General features: G+C 50.1%; 1 protein-coding gene across 2 annotated transcripts; it reads right to left on the bottom strand.

Annotated features, from left to right (window-relative positions):
- Positions 1–333: 333 nt before the first annotated feature.
- IVD (isovaleryl-CoA dehydrogenase) lies at positions 334–12,811 on the bottom strand. 2 transcript variants are annotated; one of them, XM_060098297.1, is made up of 12 exons: positions 12,633–12,811; positions 10,886–10,975; positions 10,597–10,648; positions 8,380–8,549; positions 7,339–7,432; positions 6,998–7,134; positions 5,183–5,279; positions 3,770–3,863; positions 3,206–3,287; positions 2,411–2,515; positions 2,227–2,299; positions 334–1,233 (listed from the first exon to the last, which is right to left on the bottom strand). In XM_060098297.1, exons 1-12 carry the CDS (start codon positions 12,783–12,785, stop codon positions 1,100–1,102), a joined length of 1,281 nt encoding a protein of 426 aa, XP_059954280.1. In that variant the 5' UTR covers positions 12,786–12,811; the 3' UTR covers positions 334–1,099. The 2 variants fall into 2 exon arrangements, with proteins under 2 accessions (XP_059954280.1, XP_059954281.1); XM_060098298.1 differs by having other exon boundaries at positions 1,103–1,233; positions 2,255–2,299.
- Between the last annotated feature and the right edge of the window lie 6,460 nt (positions 12,812–19,271).

Raw genomic sequence — 19,271 nt, 5'->3', positions numbered from 1 at the left:
CCTGTGAGCCATGGCCGCTGAGTCTGCGCGTCCGGAGCCTGTGCTCCGCGGCGGGAGAGGCCACAGCGGTGAGGGACCCGCGTACCGCAAAAAAAAAAAAAAAAAAAAAATCACTGGGAGATCTGGAAAAGGGAGGTTGAGAACTCCTCTATCCTAAGGGCTGATTCCACCCCTGTGTCCCCTATCACCAATGAGCAGGCTGAAGGGCCAGAAGCAGGACCCGGACCAGCCACTCTCCAAGGACATAGGGCTGGAGCCAGACAGAAGGCAGTAGCAAGTAGACTGCTTCTCCCCCAAAACACCAGTTTAGAAGCAGATGGGTTTGCTTCACGAAATGTTTAATACAAAATGGCAGCAGCCACTGTGCAGTTGTAACAAAATTAGCCATAGGGTGTCCAGAGAAATGTATGCAGGCAGCCTTGGCTGGAGATGAGCCAGCCAACCCAGGCCTGCTGCCCAGTCAGCTGTGGGCTGTCACATGGCCAGGACTGGATGGTGGTGGTGGCAGCGTTGTGTTGGAGGCATTGAGCCCCGTCCTTCATGAGCACGCTGACCTCTGCCCCACCGTGGACTCTGAGTGCCACAGGTGTTCTGAGATGCCTATTCCCAGACCTCTACCCCAGTGGTAGGATTTCAGCTTAAAGAATGAGGGGTGGAGGGGCTGCTGCAGAGGGGGTGCCCACTCACAAGCTGCTGAGAGCTGATGCCTCTAGAAATTGGCAGAAACAGAGGCTAGGTTTGGGGGGTATTTTTCCCCAGAAAGAAAAGAGGCTACCAAGTTCAAATTAAGGAGAGGGGCAATGCTTCTTGTGTACTTGAGCAGAGGGTTCCCTGGCAGAGGCTCACTAGGAAAAAAGGTGCCCCCCCTGGGAGCGGGGGTGGGGCATCAGGCTTGAAGTTAGAGAGCAAGGGCGCAGAGTCACCAAAGCCCTCCCACTGAGCCCCAGAAAAGCCAGCATGCTTCCTGAGGAGTCCATGTTAAGCCGCTGCACACTTTTCCTGGGCCGGTGGGCAGGGCCTGCCTGGAGAAGAGCTTCCACGTCTCTCCTTCCAGAGAAAGGCCTCTAGGTGCTGGGAAAGGGGATGAAGGGTCTTGGAGTTAGTGGAATTCTGCGTTGAAGGCTCTGCCGATGATTAGCCGCCTCACCTCACTGGTCCCAGCCCCGATCTCATACAGCTTGGCATCTCTCAGAAAGCGGCCCATGGGGAAGTCGTTGATGTAGCCATTGCCACCTGCAGCCATGGTTTGGGCACAGAAGAAAGGACAACAGGAAAAGTGCTGGGCAGTGGGCAAAGCAAGGAAAGCAAACAGAAGATCAAATACATAGAAATGGGCTAGGAGGAGAGACTGATTGAAGAGAAGCAGCAAAAGGTGATGAGAGGTTTCCCTGGTGGTACAGTGGTTAAGAATCCGCCTGCCAGTGCAGGGGACACGGGTTCGAGCCCTGGTCTGGGAAGATCCACATGCCGCGGAGCAGCTAAGCCCGTGCGCCACAACTACTGAGCCTGCGCTCTAGAGCCCGCAAGCCACAACTACTGAGCCCGCATGCTGCAACTACTGAAGCCCACACGCCTAGAGCCCGTGCTCTGCAACAAGAGAAGCCACCGCAATGAGAAGCCTGCGCACCGCAACAAGAGTAGCCCCCGCTCACCGCAACTAGAGAAAGCCCGTGCACAGCAATGAAGATCCAACATAGCCAAAAAAAAATTTTAAAAAAAAAGGTGGTGAGAGGGATGGGGTGGGGATTACCTAATTGTGGGGAGGGTGGACAGGAGGCCGGAAGTCCACTCAGAGTGCTGAGTATGCCAGGCAAAGGTAGGGGAGAACCACTGGCAGACATGGAGAAGGGGGACAAGAAGCTACTGCATAGCACTTACTGGGTGCCAGGCCCAGAGAGGTGAAGTAATTTGCACAAGTCACAAAGCTGGTCAGTGGTAGAGCCAGGATTCAAACCTAGGCCGTCTGGCTCAAGCCTGTGCTCTTAACCACTATGCGGCATTGAAGTGAGGCTGTTCCGCCTCTGAGGTGTCTCCTCTTCCCCGTTTCCCAGTGTCTATAGGACCAGGCTGGGAGGGGGGGAGGGGGGCACTACTGGAGACAGTAGCAACTTGTGGCCTCTGGCAGTTTTCTTCTTTGCTTTTCCATGTCCTCCCAGTAACTGGGGCAGGAGGAGCCTAAAGGTGCAGCTCAGCTGAAGCACAGGGTGAGGAGTGGGGGCCGCTCACCCAAACACTGGATGCCGTCCAGGGCTACCTGTGTGGCGCACTCGGCTGAGTAAAGAATCACCCCAGCGCAGTCCTGTGGGAGGAGGTTCTGTGTCAGCAGGGACCCCGCCAGGGCAACACGGAGGGGAGGGGGCCCAGCAACCACCCCTGCCCCGGCGCGCTCTCCTCTGGGCCCAGCCCTTACCTTGGCAGTGCAGTAGCCCTCATCACAGGCCTTGGCGACATTGTAGACGTACTGCCGACAGGCCATGAGGCGGGTGTACATGTCTGCCATCTTCCCCTGCATCAACTGCACACAAAGGGAGCCCACAGGTCAGTGCGCTGGAGACACGCTCCTCTCAGAATCATTCCCTAGTTACCAAAAGCAGGTCAGCAGTAGCAATCTGACAGCCGGGAATGGGGACCCGGGGCACAGAGAGGAGGTGGTGGGACTTGCTTAGGATGACAGACATGGTAGCGGGTCTGGAGTTAAGGCCAGAGAGCTGCTGCTGCATTGTGGACCTGGCCCTCCACTCACACGACCAACCCTCATCACCGACCGTCCTGCAGCCCAGAAAGCGTGACTCAAAATGCTACTCCCTCCCCACAATCTGCTCCCTTCACCCTCCAACCCTACAATGCCTCATTCATTCGTCTCAGACAGGAAGGGAGGTGACATGAGATGAACTGCCTGACAGCTTTCAAAGCCAGGTAGCGTGCTGAGGAAGCCTGCGCCCAAGCATTCAAACTCATGTTTTTGTTTTTTTGGCCATGCCCAAAAGGCTTGCGGGATCTTAGTTCCCCAACCAGGGATCGAGCCTGGGCCCCCTGCAGTGGAAGCACGGAGTCCCAACCACTGGACCGCCAGGGCATTCCCTCCAACTCATTTTTTTTTGACAAAGGATAGTAAATGCCCACAGCAAGTGCCCTATTTGTTCATTTGTTAAAGAAAACCTGAACCCAACGAAAGAGTACATCTTAACAAAACCATTCCACTCACCTGGAAGTGGCCGATCTTCTGGCCAAAGGCTTCCCTCACATGTAGGTAGGGAATAGCATGGTCGAGGATGGCCTGCATGATCCTGTGGGAAGGAGAGAACACTGGCGAGGGGCCTCGCCGTTACCCCATTGCTGGTTGCGGGGGCAAACGCTAGTGTGGAAAGGCCTGGGGGGCAGCCCAGCAAGACAAGGAGCTGGCATCCCAGGGAGGAGAAAAGGAGCATGAGGACCCTTGTCAGCCCTGCTCAGTCACCGCGCTGACTGCCCAGCAGTCAGTGCCCCTTCCCCTGAGACCAGGCGAAGTGGCGGGACCCTTCGTAGATGGTTAGAGCTCAGGCGTCTTGCTTCACATCTGAGTAACTAAGCAGGGTGGCTCCTCAGGCCTTTTGTCTGTCACCCAATGATACCTGCCTTCAGTGCAAAGAAAGTAAACGTGAGAGGAAAGGTAATTTTTTTGTCTCCAGGAGCTAAGGTACAGTCTCCCATCGGCCCCAAGGGGAGGGCTGCGGCACCACCAGATGAGGAGGCTACAAGAGCCCAGCTCCCCCCCGAGCCTCACACTCACCCGAGGGGCCCACCGGCCAGCACCAGCCGCTCCAGGTCCAGCCCACTCATCAGCACGTAGACGCCCTTACTTCGATGGCCCAGGATGTTGGCAGCTGCAGGGAAAAGTGCTGGTCAGGGGCAAGGGGGCTGTCTACAGCCTCCTCGCTTTTAGAAAAGTTGCTGGGTTTAGTAACGTGGCTCTCTCGCAAGGCATTAAAATATGTTACCTGACCTTCAACTAGGGCTCCAGGTGAGGAAGAGGATGGAGTTTACCACTTCCAGTCAGAAGTGGAGTTTGCTAGCGGGGACATGCTCCCCTCACCCTGCCCCCAACACACACACCATCCCCAAGACCAGACACACAGGCCCAATCCTTAGGTCCTCCCCTTCTCTTCTTGAGCTGCCTTGGATGGGAAAGAAGAAAAGCTAGTTTGGTCTAGAAGTCATCCAACCTCTCCCAATTTTTCTTTTTAACACACTTGTGCCCATAAAGGAACCAGAGAATTACTCTTTCCCCCAGGTTGAGTCTGCTCTGGTTAATACTAGCCTCCACCCTCCCCTGGGTGGTCCATGGAAGAGCCTGTCCAGGAGACGGGCCGTTCGGTGCTGGTGACAGAAACTGCTGAACACCTCCCCACCCCGGAAGCAAGGACACTGGATGGCCTGGGGAGGTGTGGGCAGGAAGCTGAGTGCAAAGGGTTGACACCACTTACCTGTCTTTAATGCTAGTGGAGTTTTTTCCTTGCCAACAAAGAAGGCTCTGCACTGATCGCCCCTCCCTAGATGCTCCTTAGAACTAAAGCACACTTTTCTCAGGTGGCGGATCGTGGGGGAGAGGGATGGTTTATGGCTGAGGCACAGAACCATCCTAACTGGTGATCACATCTGTGCCCTCCATCTCATCAGTGCATGGCAGGGCTGCTGGCTCTCTCAGGATGTGGCACACTTTCACTTACACTTCAGGGGAGAAATACTTATAAACTGAACTGCCTTCCCTTCACCGAGTCCAGCTTCCATCAGTTTATTTAGATGTTTTTTTAGCATTGTTAATGAATACCTCACACAGGCTGTACAGGCAAATGTACATACAAGGAAGTCTGAAGGACGTTGAGTGGGTAAGGGCAGATCTTACCTTTCTACTCCAGATACTGGAATACCAGCCCCAGGGACAGTGTGTGGTCCACATAGGAAACACCACCCTTCCCTGAAGCCACAGTAGGGCATACAGCTGCAGGAGCTCTGGCTGGGAAGGACAGCTGTCCAGACTGAGACCAACACCTATGGGCCAGTGGGCAAGGGCACAGTGGCAGGCCCACTGTCTGGCCACATACCATTGGTGAGCTAACAATGGTGAGGCTCTCCAAGCCAGAGATGGGCTTTCTCAGCGTGTGATGGGGTCAGGACAGGGGGTCCCTCATTCTCAGAGACTCACCAGGAACCTCGCAGTCCTCAAAGATTAGCTCACAGGTGTTAGAGCCCCTCATCCCCAGCTTGTCCAGCTTCTTGGAGGTGCTGAAGCCTGGCATACCCTTTATGGGAATAAAAGGTGGCCCTGATTACAGAGCAGTCCCCAAGGGGGCCAAGAAAAGGGAAACCCCTGGGAAGTAACCATCTTTCCATCAAGTCCCTGTATTTGCCTGATACACCAGCGTCTACTCACCAGGCCCCCACTCGGTATGCGACCACCCCATTTCTGGAGGCGCTGCCCCTAACACTCCACTCCAGCCTCCCCTGCTGCTGGCTGCATTCTCCCCAGATCTTGTGAGACCGGTTCTTTCCCAGTGAAGTGCCAGATCCCTGAGGCCTTTCTGACCCTTCCTGGATTTGGTTTCTTTCCTTGGGGGAAATCACTTTTTTTTTTTTTTTTTTTAAGATTTTTAAAAATTTTATTTATTTTTATTGGCTGTGTTGGGTCTTTGTTGCTGTGCACAGGCATTCTCTAGTTGCGGCGAGGGGGGCTACTCTTCGTTGCGGTGCGTGGGCTTCTCATTGCTGTGGCTTCTCTTGTTGCAGAGCACGGGCTCTAGGCGCGTGGGCTTCAGTAGTTGCAGCACGCGGGCTCAGTAGTTGTGGCTCGCGGGCTCTAGAGCGCAGGCTCAGTAGCTGTGGCACACGGGCTTAGTTGCTCCGCGGCATGTGGGATCTTCCCGGACCAGGGCTCGAACCCATGTCCGCTGCGTCGGCAGGCGGATTCTCATGTGACACCAGGGAAGCCCCGGGAAATCACTTCTAAGACACTCTCCCCAGGCCACTCAATTCCTTTGCCCCCTTGTTCCTCTGCCACCTGTACCTAATGGAGTCCCACCCCGGGTTCAACTCAACCACCTGTGTGCTCTGACCTGGACTAATCAGATGCAGAACGTGTTGGCATATGCCCATCAGAGCACTGCCAGGTGTTGCTTCCCTCTCCTCTAGGAGACGAGAGCAGTGTGACTCAACCTGGAGAGTTCCCATCTCAGCCACGCCCTTTGGGCTACTCAGTTTTCTTGCCCTCCAGTCCCATCCCGAAACACTCTCCCCCTCTCCCTATGGAGGGTACTGCAAATCTTTAAAACACTCATTCATGAAACTCTCTACCAACTCCCCTGCCCCCATGGTCACCCCGCCCTCCCAGGGGCCCTGGCCTCCTACTTCATGACCATTAGGCAGATGGTTCCTCCACCATCACCATCCCCCACCCGTGCCTCTTCTCCCTCAACTCACCATTGTGCTTTGCTCACTCTCTCTCATGCATCTCACTTTCTCCCTCTCCTATTTTCTTCTCTCTTTACCAAAAAATTTGCTCAGTTCTCTCCCATTCCTAAAAGCAAGCTGAAACTCCCAACTTTTCATTCTAACTCCTGCTGTCTCCCTTGTGCTTTTACTGACAAGACTTGGAAGGTGCAGTCTCCGGTCTCCACCTGCATCTTCACTCATACCTTGGGCTCCCGCGGCTGCTCTCTCCAAGTCCACCAGTGACACCCTGATTGTCAAAGCTGGTGGCCTCCCTTCAGTCCTCATCTTCCTGGACCTCCGGACAGCCTGGCTCTGTGGATGGCTCCACCGTCCTCAGGCTTGACCCCTCCTCCCTGAATTCCACTTTTTGGCCACCCTCCTTTCAGTCTCCATTCCCGTCTCAGCCCCATCCCAGGAGGGAGCCTTGGCAGAGCACACACCCTGATGGTCTCTGCGATCACTTGAAGGAGGTCATCTCTGGTGCCACTTTCAGGAGATAAAAGCCTCCCGCCATACACTCCCCTACACTCACCTTCTCCACAATGAAGGCTGTGATGCCCCGAGAAGCTGGCACAGCAGCCAGATCTGTCTTGGCATAGACAATAAGGACATCAGCATCAGGGCCATTGGTGATCCAGAATTTGTTGCCATTCAGGACATAGTGATCTCCTAAGGACAGGAAGTTGGCTACTTGCATAAGCTGTATGGGCCTGTCTCAACTAGTCAGTTCTCCAGACCTTCTGTTGAGCAAAAAGCTGTCCAGCTGGCAAGTGCTTCTAGAAACCCAGCAGAGGCCACCTCCAATCACTGCTCCCTCACCCCAAAGGTCTGTCCCTCTGCCCACTCCAGCTCTCATATCAAGGGGATCCTCACCTTTCTTTTCTGCTTTCAGCTTCATGGAGACAACATCGGAGCCAGCATTTGTCTCACTCATGGCCAGGGCTCCAACGTATTCACCGCTGATCAGCTGCAAGGAAAACCCCAAAGGGCCTTGTTATGACTTCAGAAATACCCTACAGGGGCTCACTGATACCATGTCTTGCCTGGTCACATGACACCCTTTCCAACTTCTCTCAGATCTGGGCATAGGTAAAGTCCTAGAAGAGAAGCCCCATACCCACAAGCCTGAAGCTTTCTCTTCTATTCCCATTCCCTTTGCAAGGGAAGCTAGTCCTAGGCTTTCATTTCTTAAAATGCTCAGTAAATGTTGTCCAGTGACTGACTCAGGTGTTCTGGCCCTGTTTTTAATTTATTTTTTGGCTGTGCCATGCAGCTTGCGAGTCCCCGACCAGGAATCGAACCCACGCCCCCTGCATTGGAAGCATGGAGTCTTAACCACTGGACCACCAGAGAAGTTCCTATTTTTAATTTTTTTGATTGAAGTATTTTATTTTTAGTGTCATATTTTAGTTTTTTATTTTCTTAATTTATTTTTAATTTATTTTTGGCTGTGTTGGGCCTTCGTTGCTGAGCGGGATTTCTCTAGTTGCGGAGAACGGGGACTACTCTTCGTTGCAGTGCGCGGGCTTCTCATTGCGGTGGCTTCTCTTGTTGTGGAGCACGGGCTCTAAGCACACAGGCTTCAGTAGTTGTGGCTCGTGGGCTCTAGAGCACAGGCTCAGTAGTTGTGGCGCACGGGCTTAGTTGCTCCACGGAACGTGGGAGCATCTCGGACCAGGGCTCAAACCCGTGTCCCCTGCATTGGCAGGCGTATTCTTAACCACTGCACCACCAGGGAAGCCCTGACTGAAATATTTTAAAACAAATCCCTGACCCCTTCCTAGCCCTATCAGTTTCAGGGCAGCAGCATGCTACAGAAAGCAAGGCTGACCAGCCCTCCCCAATGGGGGAGAAGCCTCGTGGCTGGTGGTTGAGTCATGCGATCAGCGTGTTTCTCCAACCCCATTTCCTCACCTTGGGGAGGTACTTCTCCTTCTGGGCCTCGTTTCCATTACGAACAATTTGGTTGAGGCAGAGGTTGGAGTGGGCACCGTAACTGAGACCCACTGCTCCAGAGACTCGGGATATCTCCTCCATCACCAGCACGTGTTCCAGGTAGCCCAGGCCGGAGCCGCCATACTGAACTAGGGGTCGGGGTAGGGGGCGCAGGGGAGTGGAAAAGGCAGCCCAGTTAAATGAGGACACTGAGAGGAATCTTACATTTATTTGCAGTAGAGGAACACTCTTATAGCACCTATTGCAAGTTCCCTCTAGCAAGGTCAACAGGTGGATGCTGTGGACCCTGCTTGCAAGCTCACAGAATTGGTTTTGCCGGCTGCTGCCACTGGTCAGCTGAGGCATGGTTCAGAAAACACTCATTGCAACTCCCACTCTATCCCAAACATTTAAAAAAATATATTTTCTTTATTTATTTGGCCACGCCATGCAGCTTTTGGGATCTTAGCTCCCCAGCCAGGGATTGAACCCAGGTCCTTGGCAGTGAAAGCACAGAGTCCTAACCACTGGACCGCCAGGGAATTCCCTATCCCAGACGGACCTCTTAATGAAGACAAGAAGACCTGAGCACCCACTGTTCGGAAAGCTGCAGAAGTGCCGACGCTGATGAACAAATGAAGCAAGAGGACCTGGGGTTTATCAGAGAAACACAAAGAGGGAAGGTCAAAGCACTAAGATGAGATACAAAGCAGAGGATGTGCATGCAGAAGCCCTGAGGAAGATGAGAGCTTCATAGCGTAGGTTTGGACCTAAAGAAGCAGGACTGGTAATGGAACAGGAGAGCTGCAGCCTGAGAGGAAGTCTGGAGAGGGCAGAAGAGATGCTGGGAGGGAATTTCAGAACTCCTCATAAAAAATGTGGGTTTTTTTCCTCGGCAGCAGATCCAAAATCAAAGAGGCTGGGTTACCTGGTGCCAGCCTCCCCTCCCTCCACCCTCCTGTCTGGGTAAACCCTGGCAAGGCCCTCTGTGTATGTTCACTCTGACCAAGAAGTCAGGCTGGTCCTTGGCTCTAGGGAAGGGTTAGCCCAACCTGCACGACTCCAGGAAGGAAAGGCCACGGGCAGGTAACGTTAGAAACTGCTACCAGGACACCATGTGGAAACCAGAACTCATGTCTGGCTTTCTTTTCAAGGTTCTCCCTGGATAGGGTTTTCATCTGATTCCTAACTGCCTCTTTCTTCCATTAACTAGCATCTGATTCAGAAGAATATTCTTTATGGGGGCTCATAAACCCCCAAGACACAGTGGGAGAAAGAGTCTTGTTTGAGAGTTCCCAGCAACTTTCCCCATACTATTGTACGTTAAGATAGTCTAAATTAATTTTTAAGTGGTTACATCATTACTCATGATGTAACTTTGTACGATCAGCTTAAATCCCAGGAACTGTCTCCAAGTGGTGAAGGGAGGATGTAAGGAGAGAAAACTGTGGTCCACTGCTACTCTAATGCCCAGTGAACATAGGCCAAAGCAGGGTGGGCTGTCCAGGCTTTGGCTGGCGAGGCCATAGGCTCACTTCTTTACAAGGCACCGCAAGCCAGGCCTGGCCTTTGCTCTAGAGGCCAACATCTGAAACAAAGCCCACCAGCTCCCTGCCCTCTCCCACTGGAAACAAGTAGTAAGACCCACAGGGGACTCTGGACAGGCCCAGGGACAGCCTGTTAAATACCTCATCTGGCCACCTCACTGTGGAGGCTCAGACAGGCATCCGTCTCCCCTATACCTCCGTCTGCTTCCGAATGAGCTCTAGGGCCAAGCTGTGGGCAGAGAACACAGGCATCCCCCCCAGGAACACAATGTCCTGAGTGGTACTGCCTCGATGCTACTGGTAGGGCAGAGCTTAGGGATTATGCAAGGCAATAAGACTGAGGTACTAAGATCACTGCTTGATCTGGAGTTTTCTAAACTCCTCAGATCACCTGGGGAACTTGTTAAGCATACAGAGTTCAAAAGTCTGGGTGACCCAAGTGAACCACACTGACCTAAATCCTTTGCCTTGTTAACATAACTGCCTAAAGAAACAGAAGAGTTTACTCTTCACTGGGCACTTTCTCAGCTCCAAGTGGGAAGAGACTCTGGTTTCTCCGAGATCTTTCTTCTCCTTTCCTGCTTCTTTTGGGAATGGTTTTAAAGGGCATGCAAGAAAAGTTCTCTGTAGGGAAAGAAACCATACTCACCAGGGGCCGTGACACCCAAGACTCCCAGGTTCCCCAGCTGCTTCCAAAACTCCTGCCAACAGAATAGAGTGAGTGTAGTGGGTGGTGAGAAAGCAGCCAGTCACAGGGGCCTGGCATATCTGGAACAACAAGACCCAAGGGCTTCACAGAAAGGGGCTGCATTCTTAGGGAGCTTTCATTTACCAGAAGACTGTGAGAGCTCTGCCAGGCAGCAGTGCAATTCCCAGGCCACCCCAGCCCAGCTCCCAGTCTGCCCTCTGTCCCCCTCAGAGTGGGCCCCACCACTCACTCGCAGGTTCTTGAACTCATTGCTCCGATCAATCTCCTGGGCATGGGGTGCTAGATGCTCCTGAAGGAATTTAGCCATGGTCTGACGAAGCTAGAGGCAGAGAGGTGGACAGATGCTGCTGAAACGGTACATAATTGCCCCTGAGGACAGCGTCTCCACTACTGAGGACACCTTCAGGAAAATGGGACCAAAGAGCATCAAACTGAAACTTAGAGGCCCCACCAGTTTATGCTTCCTCAGAGATGATCTTCCCTTCTCTCTCTGAAGATTATTTCTTTTTATTTATTTATTTATTTATGTATTTATTTGGCTGCGCCAGGTCCTTAGTTGCGGCATAGGGGATTTTTTAGTTGTAGCCTGTGGGATCTAGTTCCCTGACCAGGGATCGAACCCGGGTCCCCTGCATTGGGAGCGCAGAGTCTTAACCACTGGACCACCAGGGAAGTTCCTGAAGATTATCTCTTAAATGTCACTCCCCTACATAAATCATTCCATGGCTTTCCATTGTCCTTAAAAGACAAACTCCTGGGCTTCCTTGGTGGCGCAGTGCTTGAGAGTCTGCCTGCCGATGCAGGGGACACAGGTTCGTGCCCCGGTCTGGGAAGATCCCACATGCCGTGGAGTGGCTACCGTGAGCCATGGCCGCTGAGCCTGTGCGTCCGGAGCCTGTGCTCCGCAACGGGAGAGGCCACAACAGTGAGAGGCCCGCGTACCGCAGGAAAAAAAAAAAAAAAAAAAAGACAAACTCCTTATATATGTATATGTATAATTGAATCACTTTGCTGTACACCTGAAACTAACACATTGTAAATTAACTATGCTTCTTTTTTTTTTTTTAACCATTAAAAAAAAATTAAGACAAACTCCTTATCCAGGACTGGAAGGCCCCGTGTGAGGTGACCTCTGCAGCCTATGCAGCCTTCCCCAGTACCTTTCTCATCCCCCACTCACTGTGCTCCAGCCACGCCCCCTTCAGTTCTTGGCACGTGTCAGGCTCCTTTTTGTCCCTGAGCCTTTGGGTAAAAGGGATTATTCAAAAGAGATTAGAAACTCCTTTTGTCCGGAAAGTTTGAGAACTAGGATTGAACACTTTCTGCCTGAGGTGATTCAAAGCTCTGTCTGCTGACTGTAAATGCAAGTGGACTTTGGGGTTCTGGGCAAGCTCAGGCACTTGCTTAGAGCCACAGGAGAATCACGTTCCCCGGGAACTCCAAGCCAGTGTCCAAGTGAACAGTCTCCTTCCTCCAGGAATGGCTCTGGTTCAGCCCCATTTGTAACAACAACTTTCAAGTTTTTTTTCAACTATGTGGTTTGACCCGATAGGTTGAAGAATTACAGCACGGACTACACTGTGAATTTCAACTCCACCTCCAAGGTGTGTATTTGAAAAAGATTCCGTGGTGATGATTAACCAGGTTTGAGAACCACAGCCGTAGTCAGTATTGAGGTGTAAGAAGACTTCAGACAGATTGAGGGCCCTTTTGCCACACGCGGGTAGTCCTGCCAATCCTCCACCAAAACACCTCCGGCCCCACCATACCCGGTCTCCCAGGAGCGTTCCTATCCTCGACTCCTCGTCTAACTCCGGCAACCGGGCCTTGCTGCCGCCACAGAGGGGAGACTGGGGCCCGCGGCCGCCCCCGCGCTGGCGCTCCTACAGCCCCCGGATCACGGGCGCTGGGTAGAAGAGCGCCAGGGAGACCACCGAGCACGGAAAATGGTCCGGGAGGGGCGTCAGGCTCCCTACCTTCTTCTGCTCCTCGCTTAGCCCATTGATTGCATCGTCCACGGGCAACAGCGAGTTGGCCCGCTGGGTAATCAGGCCGGCGAGCGGCTGCAGTGGCGGCCGCGGCCTCCAGCTCGCCGCGCGCCGACCCAGTAGCCAAGCTACAGTCGCCATCTCGGCCTTGTCCTGGGAGCCTGAGCCCCTGCAGCTGTGAGCGAGTCCTGCGGCGCTCCACCAATCCCCGGCTTCGCTTTCGCCACCCAATCGGCGAGGGGGTGGGTCTCCAGCAGCCAATCACCCTCCACTGTCCGAGGAAAGCCGCGCTTTCCCCGGCCACCGCACCAGCCAATCAGCGGTGACCGCCGGCGAACCTACGCCCCGCGAGGCTGGTGTGCTTGCTGGGGGGGATGGACCTGCAGGCGTCATGTCAAGGTTGGGTCTTTTTAAAGTGGACGAGTAGGAAGAGTGTCTTCTTTTTTGAGTTGAGGATAAGTATTCCCCCTGCGTTGAAAATAGCAGTCCCTAAACTGCAGACATCTGTGGGAAAGCAAGTGTTAAAATAGCAAAAGGAAAAGCCCCGAATGCCCCTTGCTTGGCAATACATTGTTAAAGCAAATCGGGGAAAAGAGCGCTTTTCCCCGATTGCACGTTGGTTATAACTCAGTGAATTTGCTTTATTATGTAACAAGGTTTGTTGAGTTTGATTGAGTTTTATGGGAAAGGGGTTGTTAAGGAGTTGCTGTCTTCCAAATTATTTAATGTACCTAAGAACAAGAGTCAGAACTTATTTTTAACAGGGGTGGGGTGATGGTGGACCGAACTCAGCTGCTCGGGTTCAGCTGCTTCCTGCTGGAAAGACAAGTGTTGGCTGGAAAGGACGGGTTGCTTTATTCAGAAGGCAACCTGGGGGGAAGGCAGAGTCGCGTCAAAAAACCAACTCTGAAGAGTCTGGTCCACCATGAAAGTTTTTAAAGGGAGAAAGGGGGGAAGCCATTCGCAGTTAATCATTTGGGGAGGGGGGAGCAGAGTCTTCCTTATCTTCCACTAAGGGCAGACTTTCTTCTGATTGGTTGGTGGTGGGGTAACAAGGTGGTGTTTCAGGAATCTGGTGCTCAGCCTGAAGTTACCATCTTCCACCTAGGTGGGCCCTTAGTTCTAGCAGAAGAACTCAAAGATATTGTTAGGTATATTCCCGGTTTCTGGAGGAACCAGGACCCTGCTTTATTGTTGTACTATAGTTTCTTGACTGCTCCTCCTTTGTTTCTGCATTCCCTCTTTTTTCTATTTAGCAACTGTTTGAATCTGCCCTTTGGCACTCAGGGAAAGTCTAGGAGGCTGATGCCTCTTTCCTACAAACAAGAAACGGGGACACAGAAAGGATTTGTACACAGGAGGGCCTCACAGGGTCCTGCTCCATTTCAGGGAGACAGGAAAGGAAGAATGGTATATGAGGGGAAAGAGTAGAGCTGATAGAATTCAGCTTCTATCCCCTTCCCTGCTTTGCTAATTTCCTTCTCTGTGGGGCGGTCAATGCCCTTGAAGAACTCATCTCAGGTAGTTTAGCGCCCCGAATCCAGGGACACCATTGCAATCCTGCTACTTAGATGTGGAACTTCGGGCAAGTTTCTGGGATCTTTTCAGACTCTGTTTCATCCTTTATTTTTGGCCAAGCCGCCAGGGATTGAATCGGGCCCTCAGCAGTGAGAGCGCACAGTCCTAACCACTGGACCACCAGGGAATTCCCTTTCATCATCTTTATTTTATTTTATTTATTTTCTTTCTTTCTTTTTTGTGGTACGCAGGCCTCTCACTGTTGTGGCCTCTCCCGCTGCGGAGCACAGGCTCCGGATGCGCAGGCCCAGCAGCCATGGCTCACGGGCCCAGCCGCTCCGCGGCATGTGGGATCTTCCCGGACCGGGGCACAAACCCGTGTCCCCTGCATCAGCAGGCGGACTCTCAACCACTGCGCCACCAGGGAAGCCCTATTTTTTTTTAATATTTATTTATTTTATTTTATTTTTGGCTGCATCGAGTCTTAGTTGTGGCACGTGGGATTTTCGTTGTGGCCTTCGGGCTTCTCCCTGGTTGCAGCGCTCAGGCTCCAGGGCGCTTTGGGCTCTTTAGTTTGCAGCACGCGGGCTCTCTAGTTGAGGCACAAGCGGGCTTAGTTGCCCTGTGGGATGTGGGATCTTAGTTCCCCGACCAGGGATCAAACCGGAGTCCCCTACGTTGGAAGGAAGATTCTTAACCACTGGACCACAAGGGGAAGTCCCCCCTTTCATCATCTTTAAATGAAAACAATACCACCCATTGCAAGGAAGAATAAAGGAGATTACATATTTAATGACAACACTTGGTGTTCCTTCTTACAGTGCCCCATTCATTGGTCCAAGGTCTCAAACACAGCTAAGACAAAAGCCAGGCTCTGTCAGCTTGTCCAGACCAAAATGTTTTCTTCTTCAGCTCACTGCCTTTCATATCAAGGGTTCCCCCAACCCCAGGTGGAGAAGATTTTCGGAATAACCTGATATAGATTGTGGGCAAGTTCTCTACATTTCTGATGATCTGCAGCCTCATGTTTGCGAAAATCTTCCATAGGCACCTTCCAATTTATCTCTTGGAGCCATTCCTTTGCTTTACTTTCAGGGACTAGTAAATGTACAAGCTGGTACAAGTTTGAATATCCAGGCTCCTAAGTTCTTACTGTAAGATGAAATTGTTTAGCAAACCCCAAGGGATCCTGTGAACAATCTGGAAATTCCTTAGTTAAGGCCTTAAGTTCTGTCCTAGTCCAAGGGTGTATAGGTAAGAGCAGGTTTCTCCTTAAAGGGGGTGGCTATTACCTTAGGGCTGTCTTTATCCTTTCCCTTAGACTCACCAAGTTCTTCCTTTGAGATTAGAGGTGGAAGAGCAGAGAGGTCAGCATAGGGGAGCTCAGAAAGAAGAGGATACGAAGGTGCCAAAGGAGGAGAGAAAGGAGGAGAAGCAGTGATGACTTCTGAGGTCTTTTCTAATCTAGTCACCATTTCTGATAATTTCTGATTTGTCTCTCACAATGAAGCCATTTTATCATTCTCTCGTTTTGAGGCTTCCAGGTACCAATTAAAATGTCTCCATTCTAGCTGTTTGATCTTAAGCCGGCTTTTTCTAATTTAGTGTGCAAATAAAATTTACCAACTTAGGTAAATCGAAAGTGCCCCATTTTGGACATCTCAGGGACAAATGATTTTTGGTCAGAACTTCCCATAAGTTAAATGCTTGCAAGTGTCAGTTTCATGGGTGTTATACATAAACCCAGCTGGGGTTCCCATAGGTGGCTATTCATCTGGGAGCTGTTTGGCCCGTGAGGCATGATTTCCTATTATTAATTTGGTAGTCTGGTTCAGGTATGAGATATGATCTGAACAATTTTCTGAGGACAGTGTGGTGGACTGGATGTGCACTGCTTCTGAGTCTAGCTCCCCAAGGAATTACCCTTGAGTCGGTTTGACCCTTATGTGTCTCGGTTTCTCCCTGTGACAGTCTAAAACTGTCATGGGTGCGGGGAGTGCTAAGTTATCAGCTTCTGTTGCGCCCCACAGATAAGCAGTATTTACTTAATGGTCATAGTGGGGTTCCCTTGTAGGACCACTGCACATACTAAGGATTGATCCTCAGACACTTCTGCAAGGTCCTCAGTCACCTGAGGACGCCTTGTGGCCAGGAGCAAAATGTCCCTTTATTCTTGAGAGCTGAATAACTCAGTCTCTCATTTCACTAACAAAAAAGTTTTGTTAAGACCTGATATCAATTTACCCCTTTTTTTCCCTTGATTTAAGCCTAACTTAACAAACACCAGCTACCTATGTTTCCCTGGACTTCCTATCCAGATCCCCCTAGGGCCCTGCCTAGGAAATTCCTACGTGCCCCTTAAGACAAGTAAAAACCAGCCCAAATAAAAATTTCAGGATTCTCACCAAAACAACAAGATCTGGGTATTAGGAGAACTCACCAGAACACCTGAGAGATGCTGAGAAGATGGTGAGGCTCAAAGTACCCATGCTGGTACTGAGTGCCAGTTTGAGGCATCTTCCAGGTGTCCTCTGGTGGCTGTCTCTGGTATCCTGCTGACTACACCAAGCATATTTCGATGAAAAATTAATCAACAGCCAATCTATGAAAGAAATGGAAAATATTATTTGAGCCAAACCTGAGTACTGTAACCCTCAAATTTGTGTTCCAAGAACTGTTCCGCCTGTTAGAAGTCAACACACAGTTACATAAGTTTTTTTGAGACGGAGCCATACATTAGATGACGTATTACTGACAGTTTACACAATCCAGATTGGCAAGTGCAAACTGATGGGTTGCTGTGACCCCTTTACAAGATCAAGAAGAAATGTTGTCTTTTAAGGCGTTGTCTTGTTCCTGCTAGGAGGATGTTGCTGTTTATAGTTGAGCAGGTATTTCTGTCAGCCGGGAAGGTTTTGTTGAGGCAAAATGCAGATACACAATGCACAGTAGAGGGGAGACAGGAGGCTAAAGGGCAGAGGAAATTTTTTTATATTTAAATTTTTCTTGTCTTGCCATAAAATGTGAATTTCATTTCACACACCTTATCAAAAATTGTTTTGGGAGAGTAATGAGACAGGAAGCCAGATTATCCACAGGTGAAAGAAGAAATCACAATGGAAATTAGAACATATTTTGAACAGAAAGACAAATAATCAAAATAGGACATAGCAAAATTTGGGATGCTGCTACCTGGCCCTTAGAGGGACAATTTATAGTTGTAAATGCATATACTGGAAAAGATAAAAACTGAAATGGAATTACCTTATCTTCTATTTTAAGAACCTAGAAAAAGAACAGTAAATTAATGGGAATTCCCTGTGGTTAGGACTTTGCATTTCCACTGCTGGGGGCCCAGGTTTGATCCCTGGTCGGGGAACTAAGATCCTCAAGCCACGTGGCATGGCCACAAACAAACTTGTTGTGATAATCATTTCATGATGTATGTAAGTCAAATCATTATGCTGTACACCTTAAACTTATACACTGCTATATCAGTTGTATCTCAATAAAACTGAAAGAAAAAAAGGTGCTATGGTAGTGCCCCATGACCTCCTGCCTGCCCAGGGAGTGGCTCAGGAACTAAGATCCTGCAAGCCATCCATCTTTCACACAGTGCTAGATTCATTTTTTCTAAATCATTCATTATGGTGATTATCTGCTCAAAATGTATCAGTTATTCCTTATTGCCTAGATTCATGGTTCCCAGACTGTGAAAGGCATCCCTAGGCAGCAAGCTCACTGGGATGCCACGGGATAAACTTTTGGGGGAATCACAGTGATACATGACATGTTAGACAACCTGTGAAGTACTAGCCCAAAGTAGGTCAGTTTCAACATTAGGTCCTGCTATGTTCCTCAGTGTCAAATAGGATAGGAAGGTGGTAGTGTCCAACTTGATTCCAAGGCTTGAGAAATTAAACTGTGCCCCACATCCCACTAGTAAATAATTGTAGTTATTTAAAAATAAAAATATTTTCTTTGGATTTATTTGTATTATTTTTTCAAATACCTACTAAGTTGTTAGGACATAAGTGCTTATCGTTTGGATCTAACTACTTAAAAATAGAACTTTTAGGTATTTCTTTTGGTGTGTCATAAAATATTGAGACACTAGGAGCATCATGAACTGAGACAGTTTGTAAACTTCTGGCCCAGATGATAAAAATCCACACCTCCTAGCTTGCATTTAAGTTTCTTCAAAATGTCTAGTAGCACCATGTACTTTCCACTCCCATTATTCCCTGGCTCAAATCTTTCTCCAGTACTTGTTGTTTGACCTTGGGCAAATCAACTTCATTTCATTAACTAATTTCATTAATTAATTATATGGATTAATTTCATATAATTACTCTGAGCCCTTTTCTTTAGCTATAGAAAGGGTTAATAGTGCTTACCTTGTGTGACTGTAATGAGGATTACATGAGAATGAACACGAGGAGGAACACACATAAACATCACATATGGCATATTACAAGTGCTCAGTTAAGTGTCAGATATAATCCCCTCTCATTTTTTTTTTTTTTTTTTTAATATCTTGGCTGTGCCACATGGCCTGCGGGACCTTAGTTCCCCGACCAGGGATCGAACCCATGTCCCCTGCAGTGGAAGCAGAGAGTCCTAACCACTGGACCACCAGGGAATTCCTCCCCTCTCATCTTGAACCTTCTGAAGAAGCCCAGTGTTCTTACTTAGTTCCTCAAGACTCATCTGGATATCCCCTCAACTTTTTTTTTTTTTCTTCTGTCTCTCATAATTTTATTTTCTCCTTGGAAGTTCCAATGATCCCCTCCTTGGGTTTGACTGATTTGCTAGAATGGCTCACGGACTCAGAGAAATATTTTATTTGCTAGATCTGGTTTATTATAAAAGGATATAACTCAGGAACAGCCAGATGGAAGAGATGCATGGGGAAAGGGCGTGAAGCTTCCATGCCCTGAGTGCGCTACTGTCCCCAAATCTCCATGTGTTCGCCAACATGGAAAGTTCTCAACCCTCTAGCTAGCCTCTCTAAATATTACTCTTTCTTCAACCCCAGTCTACCGCTTCCATCAAGCCTCCCCCAACCGAACTAGCTCAGAGTTAACTACTATAGCACACAACTGTATC

The sequence above is a fragment of the Mesoplodon densirostris genome, chromosome 4 (genome assembly GCF_025265405.1).
Source record: "Mesoplodon densirostris isolate mMesDen1 chromosome 4, mMesDen1 primary haplotype, whole genome shotgun sequence".
Lineage (NCBI taxonomy): Eukaryota > Metazoa > Chordata > Mammalia > Artiodactyla > Ziphiidae > Mesoplodon > Mesoplodon densirostris.
The sequence above is the reverse complement of the archived record's forward strand: the minus strand, read 5'-3'. Positions and strand labels throughout refer to the sequence as shown.

Coding starts and splice junctions, on each gene's coding strand:
- IVD (XM_060098297.1), bottom strand. CDS start 12,785: ATGGCGACTGTAGCTTGGCTACTGGGTCGGCGCGCGGCGAGCTGGAGG. Junction 3,864..5,182: donor TGAGGACTGCGAGGTTCCTG/GTGAGTCTCTGA, acceptor TTTTCCCTGCAG/CTGCCAACATCCTGGGCCAT. Junction 1,234..2,226: donor GGACGGCATCCAGTGTTTGG/GTGAGCGGCCCC, acceptor CCATGGCTGCAG/GTGGCAATGGCTACATCAAC.